This window comes from Petromyzon marinus, chromosome 8, assembly GCF_048934315.1.
Source record: "Petromyzon marinus isolate PM22_M1 ecotype Great Lakes invasive population chromosome 8, UKy_Petmar_22M1.pri1.0, whole genome shotgun sequence".
In the NCBI taxonomy this organism is placed as follows: domain Eukaryota; kingdom Metazoa; phylum Chordata; class Hyperoartia; order Petromyzontiformes; family Petromyzontidae; genus Petromyzon; species Petromyzon marinus.
Window position 1 is genome coordinate 7,147,502 of NC_133674.1, and position 16,560 is coordinate 7,164,061.

A 16,560-nucleotide genomic window follows, 5' to 3' on the forward strand; every position below is an offset into this window, starting at 1 on the left:
CCTTACCAAGATGGCGGCTAATGGCAGGGAAGGGGGGGCTGGGGAGACACCCCTGACTAAGATGGCTGCCCCGGGCGTTCATCAAGCGGCGACAGGCCTCTCAGCGTGCGAGGCAGAGAGACGGGACAGAGAGCATGGCGCTACCCGCGTCTCAGCGACGAGCCGAGGACGCGGTTCAATACCGGGTCTTCTTGCTCACTCCCCACGGCGGCCAAGGGGACCCCCCGCCGCCAGAGACCGAGGCGAAGCTGCGAGGCTGCCTCGAGCGAGTCCGAGGCGCCCTCGCCCCGCTCGTGTGCGGCTACATTTGGCAGGAGCAGCGGTTCGCGTTGAGGGTCCGGCCCGGCCGAGGTAAAGACGCTGGTCTCGGGGTGTTTAATCGTTTAGAAAAGATTCGGTGAATTTTGTTTGACGGTGGTATTGTTCTGTTATTGTTATTATACGTGTGACTTGGCCGAACCCGCACTGGCCGATGTCGTTGGCGTTATGGTCAATGAAGCATTTCAAATATTTGGCGACTGCTGTACTTTTCCACGTGACGATGAGCCACTCCGTTTTGGGCTGTCATTTGTGATAGCCAAAAATAGCAATATAGCAATCAAGGAGGTCCCATGAAGCAGCTCAGTGGTGAAATAAAAAACTAATATTTGTTTAAACTGACCGACGCGGCGTGGTGAGGCCCTCATCCAGCAGTCGATTATACCCCCTGCACTGCAGTGACACGCTGCCATGTGGAGGTGGATTTGCTGGGCATGCATGGGCCTTGTCGCAGACACCGAGCTGCTACCGACGAGAAGATGTTCGAGGTCTTTTAATGAACCGAGGGACAAACTCACACTTAAATAATTCACAGTCCTCATTGACACTGCCCTAAATGAAAAAAAAAATAGATATGCTGTACGTTAAGTTTGTTTGTATACCTTTAATTACGTATGCGCGGATATTTACCTCGGTAAGGAAATGTTTTAGCCGTTTATGATCTATCGTAATCTGTATGTCTCAAAAAAACCTCTTAAGAGTACTTCCCGACAAGGGAGAACGCTGACATTTGGTACACAATGTACCTTTTAGAACACAATCTGAAAATCCCGAGATTTTTAATTTTAAGGCCCCCAGTTCTCGATTTTAAGTGCCCCATAAACACTGTTTGTGCCTGGCGTAATTCAGAAACCGTTCAAAAATATGAGTGCGGGGTTTTTTCGTTTGATAAAGCGTTAAACGTCAAATAAAATTAAAGCGAGAACCATTGGTTAAATCTTTTATTGTTTTGAGATATTTCGGATTCAAGCGGTTTTGAACGGAAAAAAATCCGCTTTTTATGACGTTGAAATCAGAATAGTTCGATAACGGTAAAAGATAGGAGTTTCCCTCCCATAGACTATTAAGTTCATAAATGTTTGTTCTTTCTAATAAAAAAAACGGAATCTTTAAATTGAGCTGTTTCCGTTAAATGTAAGAAGTTAAATCAAGTCATCAACCAATATTTTTTTTTAGTTAGTGTCTCACCGTAGAAAATCATTCTAAAAAAAATATAATTTCAGATTAACAACTATATTGAAAACCTTTTTTCCTGGCGAAGACAGGCTTTATGAACTTATGATTTATTAGAAAGTATACATTCAAAGTACACTCCAATCTGCTTCTGCCATACTCTTCAATTTGTGATTTCGATCGCGGCCCGCCTTCAAATATTGCCCGAGGGCGAATTATACTTAAATATACTTAAATAATTAACACTGCCGTAAACAAAAATAATATGTACATAATGCTGTATGTATATATGCTGTAATATACGACGTTTCAGGCTATGGCCCTGCCATAGGTCAGAATAACAGACTGCAACTAAACGTTGGAGCCCAGAGAGAGAAATGTAATTGTTGAGAACGTTCCCCCTGTTGTGGTTTTTCCAATCGTATCCCTCCGACAATGTTCTCTTGCTCATCTTTAGCCTCACTTTGCAACCTCTCTTGTACACTTCAGTTACTTCCAGGAGTTTGTGACAATTGTGTACATCTATGTACTATATGTTGAACTTCCTTCGCACCATATGTAGCCAACAGAAGCCATGCGTACGAATGATTTTTCCTCCCTTGTTTTATTTATGCTCATTGCTCAATCAAAATCACATGCTGCTGATAATTACATTTATGCTTAAGGGAGCACGAACAAACGAGACAGGTCAAGAAAGACTCGAATATTTGAATGGAGTCGCGATGATTAATCGTCTGAATCGTTACACCACGAGTCGCCACGGTCTATAGCCCGGTGTAGTCTCCACTGGACCAGCGTGGTGAAGTATGGTCAAATAACCCACACTGCGCGTGGGGAGGACCACATCCAGCAGTGGATTGACAAGAGGGTTGTATGATTTATTAATGTTGAACTTCCTTCACACCGTGCAGGGGAGTTGATGGTCTCAGCCCGATGACTAATGAATTACTGCAACAAAAATATTATCACGTGATTATTTGATTGCCATCTGACAAACGCCTCTATATCTTCCAGAGGCTGTTCTCGAATACAGTAACACATTAAGGTACTTCACTGCTTGTTGGCAGAGTTCCAAATGGATCATGACATAGCACCATTGCACACTTAGAGATAAGAATATACTTTTTTTTTTATAAAATACATGATCTAAAAAAAATGTCACGTATACAAGTTGATGGTGAACTCGTGACACCATCCGACCCACGGGGGTTCATCGTTGTTGGCACACCTGACAACAAAGTCTGGAGATCGATTATATTGGGAAAAGGTCGAAGCATGGCAGTGTCTTAAGTGGGAGTGTGAGGTTGGGGAGTCTTCGAGTGAACACTTGCGGTCAAGATGCTTGCTGCCTGCACTTTCACGCAGTTAAACTATCAAACTATTTTTTTTTAATTTTACCAGGTAAGGCCCACTGATCTATATAGCTCTTTTTCAGAAGCGGCCTAGCCACAAATTATAGCTCAACGAAGTGGCTTACATACTCTTAGTTCTTTCGGTAAAGTCACGCAGAAGGGAAACAATAAAAAAGTGGCTTATCACGTGGAAATTTATAGCAGACAAATACTCAAAACGCATGTTAATAAATGTTGGGGGGAAAACTGGAGGACCCAAAGAAAAATCCATGCGACCACGGGGAGACAATGCAAACTCGAAATATATAGGTGTCGGGGTCGGCATTGAACCCACGACCCCCTGTATACCATGCGAGGTAGTTAACATCTCGCCACCACGGCACCACCATTTAATATGCGGGCAACGTGGTGGGCAGCAGACGGCAGTGCACATCAACATATTGTACAGGCGGTCCTCAGATCTACGTCAGGATACGTTCCAGGAAAAGGTGCCGTAAGTCAAAACGACAAAAGTCGAGACCCGATTTTCCCAGAGAAACTGATATAATATGGCGTTACGTTCCTGACTAAGGATCCGATATGCAACCTTTCGTTGCTACATTTCTATGTGATGATAAGCCACTTAGTTGAGCTATCATTTGTGACCAGGTCGCTTCTGAATAAGTAATATTTTTCAAAGCTTTTTTTTTAAAACACGCTTTAATGAAATGTACCGTACTAGCAATGGAAGAACTCCACGACTCCAGGAAGTGGCCCCGAAGCTTGCCATAACGTAAGGGACCGTGGCCAGTGACAGCCAACGTCAGTTGAGCGTGGACAATTAGACCCAAGCCGAAACATAAAAAAGATTGTTTTAAAATATTTGTTTTTTTATGATAGAATATAGTATTGTCATCAGTATGACATAAGTATACCAAGTTTGCAGTCGATACCACATTGGGAAGTGGCTAAAAATTGAGTTACAAGATTTGAGTATACGACAACAACAACAACAACAGACAGAATGAGTTAAATAAAAGCGTGTAAAAAGACATGTAGCAATTGGCGACAGTGCCGTAAGTGCGAATCGACGCAAGTCCATCCAACTTAACTCGAAGACCACTTATATTACACTTGTATGCCCCCCACGCACCAAGAGGCTCAACGCTTTTACCGAGTAGCGTTGGTGTAGTACGGTCGTAACATCCACAACCCGTTACAGCATGTGGAGCCACCCCTCATTCGGCAGGTAACTTACATGTCGACGTAATACGGGGCAATTTTTAAATGCTTCTTATGTCTTGCAGTGCACTACGTACATGTTCTGTCTGTCTGACTGTGGCCGTAGACAAATCAGCCATTACATGAATCACAGATGAAATGGCATGGAATTAGAGAGAGCTTTTTGTCTGGCCGGAGGTACTGACAAAGCTTTTATTTTTCAATTATCCATCCTTACGGTTATGGAACCATCTTTTGCAATGTAAATCGTGCAATGTTAGTCTGGTGTAGAGTCAGGCTGAAAAACAATGCTGTTTCAGAATGGGCTTTAAACCCAAGTGATCAGAGTGAATTGTGGCCAGTGAATTTGCATGACTTCAAGTTGGATGTGGTGTTTTGATAATGTGTTTATAATGTTCAGATTATAAGGCACATTGGGAGTGATTTTTTTTCAACGAAACATTTTGCGCTCATGTGTTTTTATTATTCTTAGGTATGAATATTAAATGAATCAATGGAAATTAAGTACAGGATATTGTTGAAAATGTATCAACGAAGGGTGGTATGTTGCTTTAATTATGAATGAGGAAAATCAAATTCGCCTACACTTCCTGTCGAGTTGTATTTATTGAGTATGCAGCAATTGATTTATTATGGTACATGGGTTGAATTGTACACTAAGAATCAATTTACAATTTGTGTTTTTTTACGGAAATGTTCCATTAAGGCTAATGGGGGAAATGAGACAATACAAATGAGACAGAACACGTGGCACAGAGAGTGGGTGGGTGTGGGACAGGGGGGGTTGTGAATCATGAAGTGCCACGTAATTATCATTGGCAATCTCATTTTAATCTTGCCTTTCACACTGAAACATGTCGGGGACAGTGACACTGCAGTGATATTATATGTCTTCCTCTGATTTTCCAACATCTCTTTCACCCAATTATTTCCTGGTTCTTTATTGGCATCCTGGCACGAGATGAACTGGCCATTCGGATCTGCCGCCAGAGATAAAAAGTAATTTTTTTGAAATTGAGGGTTAATTATAAAATTTGGGTTCTGGGCATGATCACCCTATAGTGGAGCCACTGAGGATGTGTTACCTCAAGCACCGGCTACTCCGATGCAAAGGAGGCGCCACCGGTGACGATTTCATGGAAACGGTGAGGTCTTAATGGACGAAATGGATTGGAAATGGAGCACTGTACAAGCAAAGTAATTTAATTATATTCGGAGAAGAGTTATCTCGAGAATCTCGAGAAGAGTCATCGCGACACTAAATCTGTTTCAGAGTTGATTTTGGACCACTCTACCATTGACTCCCGTGCCATTGTGTAAAATACCAACGGATGTTTGATTATTGATACAACCACGTCCTGATAGCATAATATCCATGCCTGATTTATTGTTGAGATAACTGGGCTCCTTCAATTAAGGCATTGTTGTCCAGAGACTCTATAAATCACCTGTGAGGAATACTAGTCAAATGCAAAAGGTGGTTACACGTCTTTTTAGACATGGTAATTTGTACAAATGGAACGGTATTGCACTTCTGCTAAATCTATCATCCTTTCAGTTTATCAGAGCAAAGTGGTTAGCATGCTGCACTGTGAAACCATTGACCTGTGTTCGATTCACGGCCATGGAAACATTAGTGGTGGGTCATTTATACCAGTGGTGGGACTTTGCCAATCTTCACTGACCAGCGTAGTGGAGTTATTATCATCATCAGTCATGCTCAATCCATTGCAGAACTAAGTTCTTCCCAATCCGTCGCCATCTCTCATGATTCTACGATTTAACAATCCACTTTGCGCCTGGACATAAGTTTATATCATCATTCCACCTCCTTGTTGAAGATCAAGCATGGGTTTTGCAGTCGAGCTGATTGAAGTCTGCAAAATTAAGATAATATGACTTATTATTGACTATTGAGAAAGTCACCCTCGTTTGCGTCCACACAGATGGGATTCCCGCGCACCTCTATGGCCAAACGACCTTCGGTGACAACGTGGAAGATGAGTGGTTTGTGGTCTTCCTGGTGCGGGAGATCACGCGTCTCATCCCGGAGGCCGTCGCGTGGTGAGTGCGTCCCGTGTCCCCTGTGCCCCTCCCCCTGTGCCCCCCCCCCCTCACCCTCCACACAGCTCGCGGACAAGAAGGAGCAAGTGCCAAGGCTAACAAAACCATTTAACTTTTTTTCACACGGCGCGAATTAATTGTGTTTCAAACAAATAACTGCATATTTTCAGTGTAAGAGCAGATGGAGTAGAGGGACCGAGAGTGAGATGGAAGGATGGGGGGGGGGGGGGTAGAGGATGTGACAAAGATGCAGAGCGAAAATTGGGAGCAGCCGACACCATACAATGATGGGAATTTTGCCTTTGTCGAAGAGAAACAACTTACAAAACATACACTTGCAGAATATAATGTGGAAATACATCTTTGTAGATGTAATCAGGAAGCGGAGGTTGAGACTTATGCGCGGGATGAAGGAGGTGGCGTTACCGAGAGGTTCGGGGCCGAGGGAAAGACGTAATTCCAGGCGGTGGTGGTAATGAGAACGGTAAGCGTGGTCCTTGCAGGACGTGTCGACTGTAACTACGGTATACTTAAAGCCAGGTGGTGTCGATAAAGACTGTAAAAGTTAACTTTGAAGGTCAGGTGTCAACTTTACAGCAACTTTGGGATCTAGTGGAAGGAAAGAAAGCAGCATGGCAATATGTGGTGGCATGATGATCATTGGCAGTTATGACCTCTCATCCTCGTGCTTAATCTTGTGACCTCCACACGCTGCCCCTCAGGCTCGAGGACACGGACGGGCAGTTCCTGCTCATCGAGGCCGCCCACCACCTACCTCGCTGGCTCAACCCGGACACCAGCGAGAACCGGGTGATTTACCCACAAAGCCACACTCACACACACATCCACCTTCAGTGAGGCGCTTGAGGTACAATAAAATCAGCATGTAATATAACGTGCTAAAATATTGCACGTGTTATAATCACGTGGGAAGAGCTATTATATCTGGGTGACTCAAGAGGGTCAGTGAACTGTGCTGTTCACCCAGAGATATCTGGGTTCAATAATACAGCCTCTATGGCAATCCACTGCTAATTCAAGGCCTCCTCACTCTGTGTCAGTCATGGAGGTGCTTTGATTGTACTTGACGCTGTTTTGTGTGAGTTTGTGAGGGGTTGGTGGCATGCCCAGAACCGGTTCAGATATCACTCCCACTGACCATGGCTGGGAATCAAACTCACGGTAGCCGGGTGTATAGTGTCATGCCATAAATACCCTGCCACCACTCCACCCCCATTTATATACAGGAAAACATCTTTATTTGCGGATTTTTCAATCACAAAATTATATCATTTGCGATGTTATATTTGTACTAGCCTTTTGCCCGTCCAAGGAATTGTGTATTGCAGTAAATCTGAAAATTGCAAGCGAAAAACAGCCCGCGACGTGATATGTTCATTGCATCCATTCGTGTGCAATTTGTAAGGGCGTGGTGACACAGACTTATTTCATTTAAAGGTTATAATCCCTTGTTCATCACGACGTCCTTTTTACTTGAATGTCTCAACAGCGTCACGGAGATCGCGTGACACGAGGGTTCTGCCTTTGTAGTGAGGGTTATAAGTACGACGCTGAGGAGGGGGGAGGAGGCACCTTGCCCCCCCCCATGTGGAGTGACGTCACCCGTTAATTATTATTCGTGGAGGGGAGTATCCCATTTGGAGGACGTCACCTGTTCATAATTATTAATGAGGGGGGCTGTTCAATGTGGAGTGACGTCACCCGCTCGTGATTATTAATGAGGGGGGCTGGTCGACGTGGAGTAACGTCACGCGCGGGACACACAGACATTCTTGACTTGTTTTGCCTTATTTGTGGAGTGTTTGTTTGATTTCGATCGTGGGGTCTAAACGTCGAGTCAGTGGAGGCAGTGAGAGCAAGAGAAAAAGTCCGAAAAAGTGCTGAGTGGAGTTCAAAAAGTGGAACACGTCGACTTTCGTGACCAATATTCATAATAAAGGTTTTTGTTGTGTTAGATTGCGTAAATATAAATGTGTCGTTAACCCACCACCACCCGACAAAGCCAATGAGTAAGGTTTGTTACGTAAAACAAAACTTGGCAGTTATTTACTACTTCAGCACACCGGTGTGTTTTTGCCAGAATTTAACCGTCGTACTCAAATTGTAAATGTTGTGGGTTTAGTCCCCGAGCACACCGATGAGCTGAAGTCATAACTACTTCGCTCGTTTTGTTTACGTGACAAACCTTACTCATTGGCTGTGTCGGGTGGTGGCGGCTTTAACGCAATCTAACCCAAAGAAAACCTTTCATTATGATCAAAAAGTGGAGTTGTTGGGTAGACTTGGTTTGTGGCGATCGTGCGTCCGCTGTTGGCGTGTCATTGCACGGTAAACACGTCAACAGTCGGATTGATAAAAAGAAAAACGAGAAGGCAATCGGGGAGAGTTATTTGTATAATTGTACGATTTCATTAAGTATGTGGATGTTATTGATGTGTACAGTACAGGACAATGTTCTTATACCAGATGTTAGGAAACATTTTTATTTTCCCCTATGCACAGTCGGACAACACGGGAACCTGATCCACTTTTCCCCCCCATATAAAACACGTAACAGTACATAGATTCGCAAATTCTATTCTCGCGCGTATTTCCAAGCAACAGAACCCTGGCGGCTGTCGAGGCCTTTACCACACTTGTATTCGCCTGCCTGTGTGTGCCTTTGCACGTCTATGTAGCCATCGGTTTATGAACGTTTCCCCCCCCCCCCCCCCCCCGCATGGTCCGCCTTGACAGAGCGTCGTCGTTTTTGCACCAGGTGTTCTTCTACCGCGGGGAGCTCCACATCCTGCCGCTGCCACGCACACCGGGGGACGTTGGGCGCCTGCCGGTGGGGACCCCCAGCGTGGAGAGCGCCCTGGCGCTCTTGGCGCAACGCGGCCACGACTTCCTGGCGGACGAGCCCATAAGACGCGCCGTCGGCAAACGGATCGACGGGTTCGTAGGCGACGCTGGCGACTCTTCCGCACAAAAAAAAATAATGATCCCCCCCTCCCCTCCCCCCCTCCCCCCCTCCCCCCCCTGCCACGTCTGTGAAAAAGAACTTCGTAGCTCAGCAGATTCCTCCAGTATAAAGTTTTATTCTGATGAAGATTCTGAAAGCCTCACCGACTGTAGAGCTAACCGCTACCCTCCACGCACGCACACACACGCACACACACGCACACACGCACACACACGCACACACGCACGCGCCGCACGCGGTCGCCAACTCGGGACTCTGCTGGCGCGGCGGCGTTTGGCGCAGGTACCCAGGCAGGGCGCGGGAGAGCGAGCACCGCGCACGCTGCGTGCTGCCCCTGGGCGTGGCGGGCGTGCTGCGCCGTCGGCCCGGCCTCGTGGCCCCTGCCGTGCGGGCGTTCTACCTGCGCGAGCCCGGAGACCTGCGTGCCTGCCGCTCGTTCCGCACCTTCCCTCCTGGCGCCAGCGTCCTCGCGCTGGTACGGGCGGACGAACGAGAGGAAATCCCCGAGTGAAAGGGGAGGTGGGGAGGTGGGGGGTGGCTTTGTTTGCTTTGTTCGCTTTTTCTGGTTGGCGCAGTAGCTACTCGGGTCGATGATCCGTCTGTGGCGTGGGAGGGGGGTGGTGGGGGCACGTTACCTCTTGAAGAGATGGTCCGAAACGTTATGACTAATTAGTGTTAAACAAAAATAGGTTTTACCCTTTCCGCCAACGTTACAGGAGGTGTTAAGACGTTCAAACACTACACAGACTTGTGGTAAAACATGCAAACAGACGTACGTTGATAATTGTATGCATTGTCTTTGAAACTAGTTGGCCTACACCAGAGGCGGCCTTCTTAAAGCCCTTGTCTCACCGTTGTTCTAAACATCTTAACACTTATTCTTAGTTTTTTCGGTAAAGTCACGTTGAAGAGAAACAACAAAATAATAAAATATATATAAAACAATAAAAAATTCTCACGACGTTTCGACCATAACTCAAACGGTCATCTTCAGGTGTGTTGGTTTGCATCAATTTATTTTTAAACGGCGCATTTATTTATTTATAAAAAAACGTTAGCGCCACGCGCAGCGATTTGGCAGTTTATTTAGGACTAGTCCATCTATATTCTGAAAAGAGGAGGGGGGAGACGAAATTTTTTATAATGTATGCTGTCTGAAAGCCACTGTAAGCGTGAACAATCAATTAAGAACTGAAATGGTTTATCAAATCTTTCCAATGATTGCTAAGATAGAATCCATCTTCTCGGTTGAAATTGTCTCTGTGCTTGTATATGTGGATAGCCTGTCTACAGGAAAGCTACCCATATGGATGCTTATCTGAAACCAGATTTCCCACCACCATCCATCACAGGAGAATTCTCTCATCAAGACTCTGTATCATAGAGCCCAATGCATATCCGACCAGGAACACATAAGCAGTGAACTCAAGCACGTACACCAAGCTCTTAGGGCTAATGGTTACTCCGACTATACAATCCGCAAAGCTATCACTCAAACCATGAAGAAGAACCCTCTTGAGGAGCCTTTCAAAACCATCACTTTACCCTACATTGCTGGGATCACAAAAAAGATCTCCAAAATCTTGAATAAACACAAGATCCAGGTCCGTTTCAACACATTACATAAAATCCGTGATCTGGTTCCGTCTGTAAAAGATGTGATTCTGGACATACAATACCCTGGTGTCTACAAACTAAGTTGCCTCTGTGGTAGTAGTTACATTGGAGAAACCAAACGCCATGTCTCGGACCGCATTCGTGAACACAAAGCAGACCTTAAACACGGTAGGACCAACACCTCGGCCGTAGCAGATCATTGTTCTAATTCAGTAGGCTCACATGCCATTGACTTTTCCAAGACAGAGGTTCTTTGTAAGCCATCTGGCTTCCATGAGAGATTCGTTCATGAGGCTATCCACATATACAAGCACAGAGACAATTTCAACCGAGAAGATGGATTCTATCTTAGCAATCATTGGAAAGATTTGATAAACCATTTCAGTTCTTAATTGATTGTTCACGCTTACAGTGGCTTTCAGAAAGCATACATTATAAAAAAATTCGTCTCCCCCCTCCTCTTTTCAGAATATAGATGGACTAGTCCTGGGTAAACTGCCAAATCGCTGCGCGTGGCGCTAACGTTTTTTATAAATAAATAAATGCGCCGTTTAAAAATAAATTTATGCAAACCAACACACCTGAAGATGACCGTTTGAGTTATGGTCGAAATGTCGTGAGAATTTTTTATTGTTTTATATATATTTTATTATTTTGTTGTTTCTCTTCAACGTGACTTTACCGAAAAAAACTAAGAATATGAATTACTGCAGTCACGAAAGCTTTAAATCAAAATCTTAACACTTGTATTGTCGGAAATGGTAAAGCCTGTTTCTTTTTCATCATTTTAATACCGGCAAAAATCGTCCCTTATAAATCAGCGTAAGGTTGCTGACTTTTCAATCTTACAAAAGATTAAGTCAGTAATACGCATCGATGAATTGAAAAGTTACGGGGGTAACGTTACGATGTTATCGCTCGAGTGCAATAGTGACGTGCTTGGCCATGACCAGGCACATGACACTACAACTGTCAGTTACTGGAGGTTATTTTATTTCTCATTGTGGAACACAAACACTTGTGCCTGTAGGTAGTAGTATCTGCAAAACGAGAGCTTTTTTGTTGGGTTGTGCCCTACACTCCACTCTCTTGTGGACATGCGGTGTACTGGCCTTCGTTAATAATGAAATGTTCCTTCAAAATATAACGTTCGTATAATTTTATTGCGCCTTTACACGGCGTCAGTTTTCTTTCGGCAAAACGTACGCGTCCTTGCGTAGGTAACGGCCACACTCGTATGTACGCTCAACAATTATACACTGTTTAGTATCACTTTTATCTCATGCTTGTTCACCCGCTCTGCGATTCAACTGCGTGAGCAAACTGTCTTCAGGAAAGGTTTCTCTGCCATCGTCCGCTCACATACCCCCCCGTGTCCCTCGTGGCCAGGTGACGTTCACGCGATGCCTCTACGCGCAGCTTTCTCAGCAGCGCTTCGATCCGGACCGGCGCAGCGGCTTCCAGCTGCCGCCACCCTCCGACCCCACGTATCGGGAACACAGCCTGGGCATGAAGCTGGTGAGGCAGAGAGCCACCCTGCGGGCGCCACGGTGGCGACATGTTAACTACCTCGCCCCGTATGCAGGTGGTCGAGAGAGGTTCGATCTCCGACCCCGACGCCTGTCTATTTAGAGTTTGTTTGGTCGCGTGGATTTTTCTCCTGAGTCTTACCGGTTTTTTCCCCTCCACATTCAGAATCATGCGTTTAGATAATTTAGCTGCTATAAATTTCAAATGTGATAAGCCGCATCGTTGAGCTATCATTTGTGGCCAGGTCGCTGCTGAAAAAGAGCTCTATAGCTCAGTGGGCCTTACCTGGTAAAATAAAAATAATGGCTTCTGTTCCCCCTGCTGCGCTTGGTGCAGCGTTAACCAAGGGCTTCCAGAGGAGGCCGTGCGACTTCAGAGGTCAGAGCGCTGAGCCGGCGATGCCGAGAGCCTGGGTTTGAGTCGGAGCAGCCCCCCGCGATTAAACAGAGTTCAGTGTAGCGAGTTAATGGTCTCGGCCTGGTCACCAGTGATTTCAAGAAAAACAACCATCAGATTAAATTTGTTTTTTCCACTTAATTTGGATAAAGTCCAATTTGTTTTACATTGATATGACGAACATTACCCTCAGGGGCAGAGTGGGTAGGAAGGTGCTGCCCCCTACTGTGTAGTCCAGATGTCACATTAAGGGTCCTGTGATATCCGCCTAAGTGAGCCGTCCTCTAGCGTGGATGATTGGCCGTTTCTATGAGGGTTTAAGATGGATTCTTCATCTCTTTTATGACAGAAAAAGAGTGACATCAGAGGGGAGAAGTAGGAGTGTTGTGAGATGGGAGAACTAGTCAGGGGTGAGCCCAAGGAGGACCTTTGTGAGTGCGCTGTGTTGTTTGCGCTGTGTGTGTGGCCAGGCTCATGGGTTTGAGATCCTCTGCTCGCGCTGTGCACTCCCGCCCGGCGACACTGGCTCAGAGCGGCCGGTCTCCTCGGACCCACGATGGCAAACCTTCCGTCAAAGCCTGGTCGACGGCGGCTACTTCAAGGGGGAACTGCAGGGCTCTCGGAGATACCGGGAGCTGCTGCAAGCAGCAGAGACGTACTTCACCCAGTCGCTCAGCGAGCCGGCCAGGTGAGACAGGGCCGAGTGGCGAGCGCGGCGTCCGGAAATCTTGCTAAATGAACGCCGGCTCCTGATATTAAGGACACAGAAATGTGTCACGATGCCAACGCTTTACGATCCACAAGGGCGGCTGCCAGATGTTTCTCCTGCATCCGTAAGTGAGAGCACATTACCCATCCAAGACTACAATCCCCCTCCACTGGCTTTCCAATCCAGTCGTGGATTAATTTCAAGATCGCTCTCACCATCATCAAGACTTCCCGTGGACTTGCCCCTGCCGACCTCCAACCCTCTCACATCACTACTGCCTTCCAAGCACTCTATGCATCAGCAACCAAGGCTTTTTTTATCGAAACCCCCAGTCAATCTTCACTCAAGTCGCTCATTTTCCTCTGCTGCCCTCAGTCTGGAACTCTCTCACCAGCCGTCCGTGCTGTTTTACCACCTGCCCCTATTCAATTCTGGCTCAAGACTTACGTTCTTTCTTCTACCGATGGTTGACTGCCTCTCTATAAAATAAATATGCCCACTGTTTCTGCACAGCACCTTAAGATGCGGTCAGATTTAGGTGCTGCATAAATCCACATTGTATAGTATTATAAACACGTCCCAACCCGCACATCTAACGGCTTTGATGTTAGCGGTATCGAATTGTTGTTAGTTTTGTGTTCCCGTGCTGTCCGAAAAGGGTTTTGCGGATTATAACGGGTAAGGCAGAAACTAAAACTCTGTAAACCTGCTGTGAGGACATCTAAACAGTGGACCAGTGAGGCTGTGGAAGATTTGCGGGCGTGCTTAGACTGTACTGACTGGGATATGTTCACGACTGCTACCAATAGTCTGGATGAACTCACAGAGGCTGTGACGTCCTACATCAGCTTCTGTGAGGACTGCTGTATCCCAACACGTACCAGTGTGAACTTTAACAACAATAAGCCCTGGTTCTCAGCAAAGCTCAGAAGGTTGAGGTTGGAGAAGGAGGAAGCGTTTAGGAGTGGAGATAGAGACAGATTCAAGGAGTCGAAGAACAGGTTTAGCAAAGCGGTGAGAGAGGCTAAACGACTGTACTCAGAGAGACTAAAACACCAGTTCTCTACAAACGACGCTGCTTCTGTCTGGAGAGGGCTCAGGCAGATCACCAACTACAAACCCAGAGCCCCCCACACCACTAACGACTCCCGCCTAGCCAACGACCTGAACGAGTTCTACTGTAGATTTGAAAGACAATTGGACTGTCCTGAACCACCCCTTCCAACCCAAGAGGCCCCATCCCCCACCAATACTACAGAGACGACTATCTCCTTTCAGGAGGGAGAAGTTAATAGACTTTTCAAGAGGCAGAATCCACGCAAAGCAGCCGGGCCGGACTCTGTCTCTCCAGCCACCCTCAGGCACTGCGCTGACCAGCTGTCTCCGGTGTTCACCAACATCTTTAACACCTCCCTGGAGACATGCCATGTACCAGCCTGTCTCAAGTCCTCCACCATCATCCCTGTGCCCAAAAAGCTAAGGCCAACAGGACTAAATGATTACAGACCGGTCGCCCTTACATCTGTGGTAATGAAGTCTTTTGAGCGCCTGGTCCTGGCACACCTCAAAGCCATCACAGACCCTCTCCTGGACCCCCTTCAGTTTGCCTACAGAGCCAACAGGTCTGTGGACGATGCAGTTAACATGGCCCTCCACTTCACCCTACAGCATCTGGACGCCCCAGCATCCTACGCCAGGATCCTGTTTGTGGACTTCAGCTCTGCCTTCAACACCATCATCCCTGCCCTGCTTCAGGACAAGCTCTTCCAGCTGAACGTGCCATACACCACCTGTAAATGGATCACAGACTTCCTGTCTGACAGGAAGCAGTGCGTTAAGCTGGGAACACAAGTCTCTGGCTCCAGGTCCATCAGCACCGGAACTCCTCAGGGCTGCGTCCTTTCCCCTCTGCTCTTCTCCCTGTATACCAACAGCTGCACCTCCAATCATCTGTCCGTCAAACTATTGAAGTTTGCGGATGACACCACCCTCATTGGGCTGATCTCTGGTGGGGATGAGTCTGACTATAGGTGGGAAGCTGACAATCTGGTGACCTGGTGTAGCCAGAACAACTTAGAGCTAAATGCTCTAAAGACAGTTGAGATGGTTGTGTCTTCAGGAAGAATACAGCACCACTCACCCCCATCACCCTGTTAGACTCCCCAGTAAAAATTGTAGAGTCCTTCCGCTTCCTGGGCACTATTCTCTCCCGGGACCTCAAGTGGGAATTGAACATCAGCTCCCTCACCAAGAAAGCTCAACAGAGGATGTACTTTCTACGGCAGCTGAAGAAATTCAACCTGCCAAAGACAATGATGGTGCAATTCTATACAGCGATCATTGAATCCATCCTCACCTCCTCCATAACCGTCTGGTACGCTGCTGCCACTGCCAAGGACAAGAGCAGACTGCAGCGTATCATCCACACTGCTGAGAAGGTAATTGCCTGCAATCTACCGACCCTCGAGGACCTGCACACGACAAGGTCTATGAGGCGAGCGAGGAAGATTATGGCCGATTTCTCCCACCCTGGACACTCTCTGTTTCAGCTACTCCCCTCCGGCAGAAGGCTTCGGTCCATCAGGACCAAAACCTCACGCCATAAAAACAGTTTCTTCCCATCTGCTGCTGGCCTGTTAAACAAGGCCAAGGGCTAACACTGTTTTTAACATTTGATCTACATAACGACACGTTGCTGATATTAACTATGTTTCCCTATTTGTATTTTTTAATTATATCTTAAAGCTATTTTATATTCGATATTTATTTAATTTTATATACTTCAGCCCCTTAGTGTTAGACTTTTAACCCTTATTATAGTAAGACTTGTTTAAAACTTATTTAAGATTTTAGATTCCTATATGTTGAATGTATGCACCATCCTGCCAAAGTAAATTCCGTGTCGGTGTGAACTTACATGGCGAATAAAACCCTTTCTGATTCTGATTCTGATTGTGCCCAGTCAGATGCTCCATTATAGCACCGACGTGACATTGTTCGATGTTAATGGGCTCTCACCTGGTTTTAAATGTGGTCCGCTACGTATGTTTGCGAAACAAGTTGAACATACACACAAATAAAGGATTTTAACTCGTTCCATTTGTGATGACGTACGTGTACATCATTAGTTTTTCTTTCAATTCCATATTAAATCGATTCAATTCCAAATGATATCGGAAGTAAAAGACCTTGCG

The 16,560-nt window shown here is 46.1% G+C and overlaps 1 protein-coding gene across 3 annotated transcripts in view; it reads left to right on the plus strand.

Annotated features, from left to right (window-relative positions):
• The window catches only part of ECD (ecdysoneless cell cycle regulator), a 24,643-nt gene continuing 8,083 nt past the window's right edge, over positions 1 to 16,560 (plus strand). Inside the window, exons 1-7 of one of the 3 annotated variants that reach the window (XM_032949531.2) lie at positions 1 to 351; positions 6,011 to 6,128; positions 6,851 to 6,938; positions 8,908 to 9,086; positions 9,397 to 9,589; positions 12,121 to 12,249; positions 13,128 to 13,345. In XM_032949531.2, coding sequence (XP_032805422.2) covers positions 135 to 351; positions 6,011 to 6,128; positions 6,851 to 6,938; positions 8,908 to 9,086; positions 9,397 to 9,589; positions 12,121 to 12,249; positions 13,128 to 13,345 — 1,142 coding nt within the window. In that variant the 5' untranslated portion in view covers positions 1 to 134. Of the gene's footprint in view, positions 352 to 6,010; positions 6,129 to 6,850; positions 6,939 to 8,885; positions 9,087 to 9,396; positions 9,590 to 12,120; positions 12,250 to 13,127; positions 13,346 to 16,560 lie in introns of all 3 variants that reach the window. The other 2 variants (XM_032949530.2, XM_076065574.1) reach the window with 2 other exon arrangements.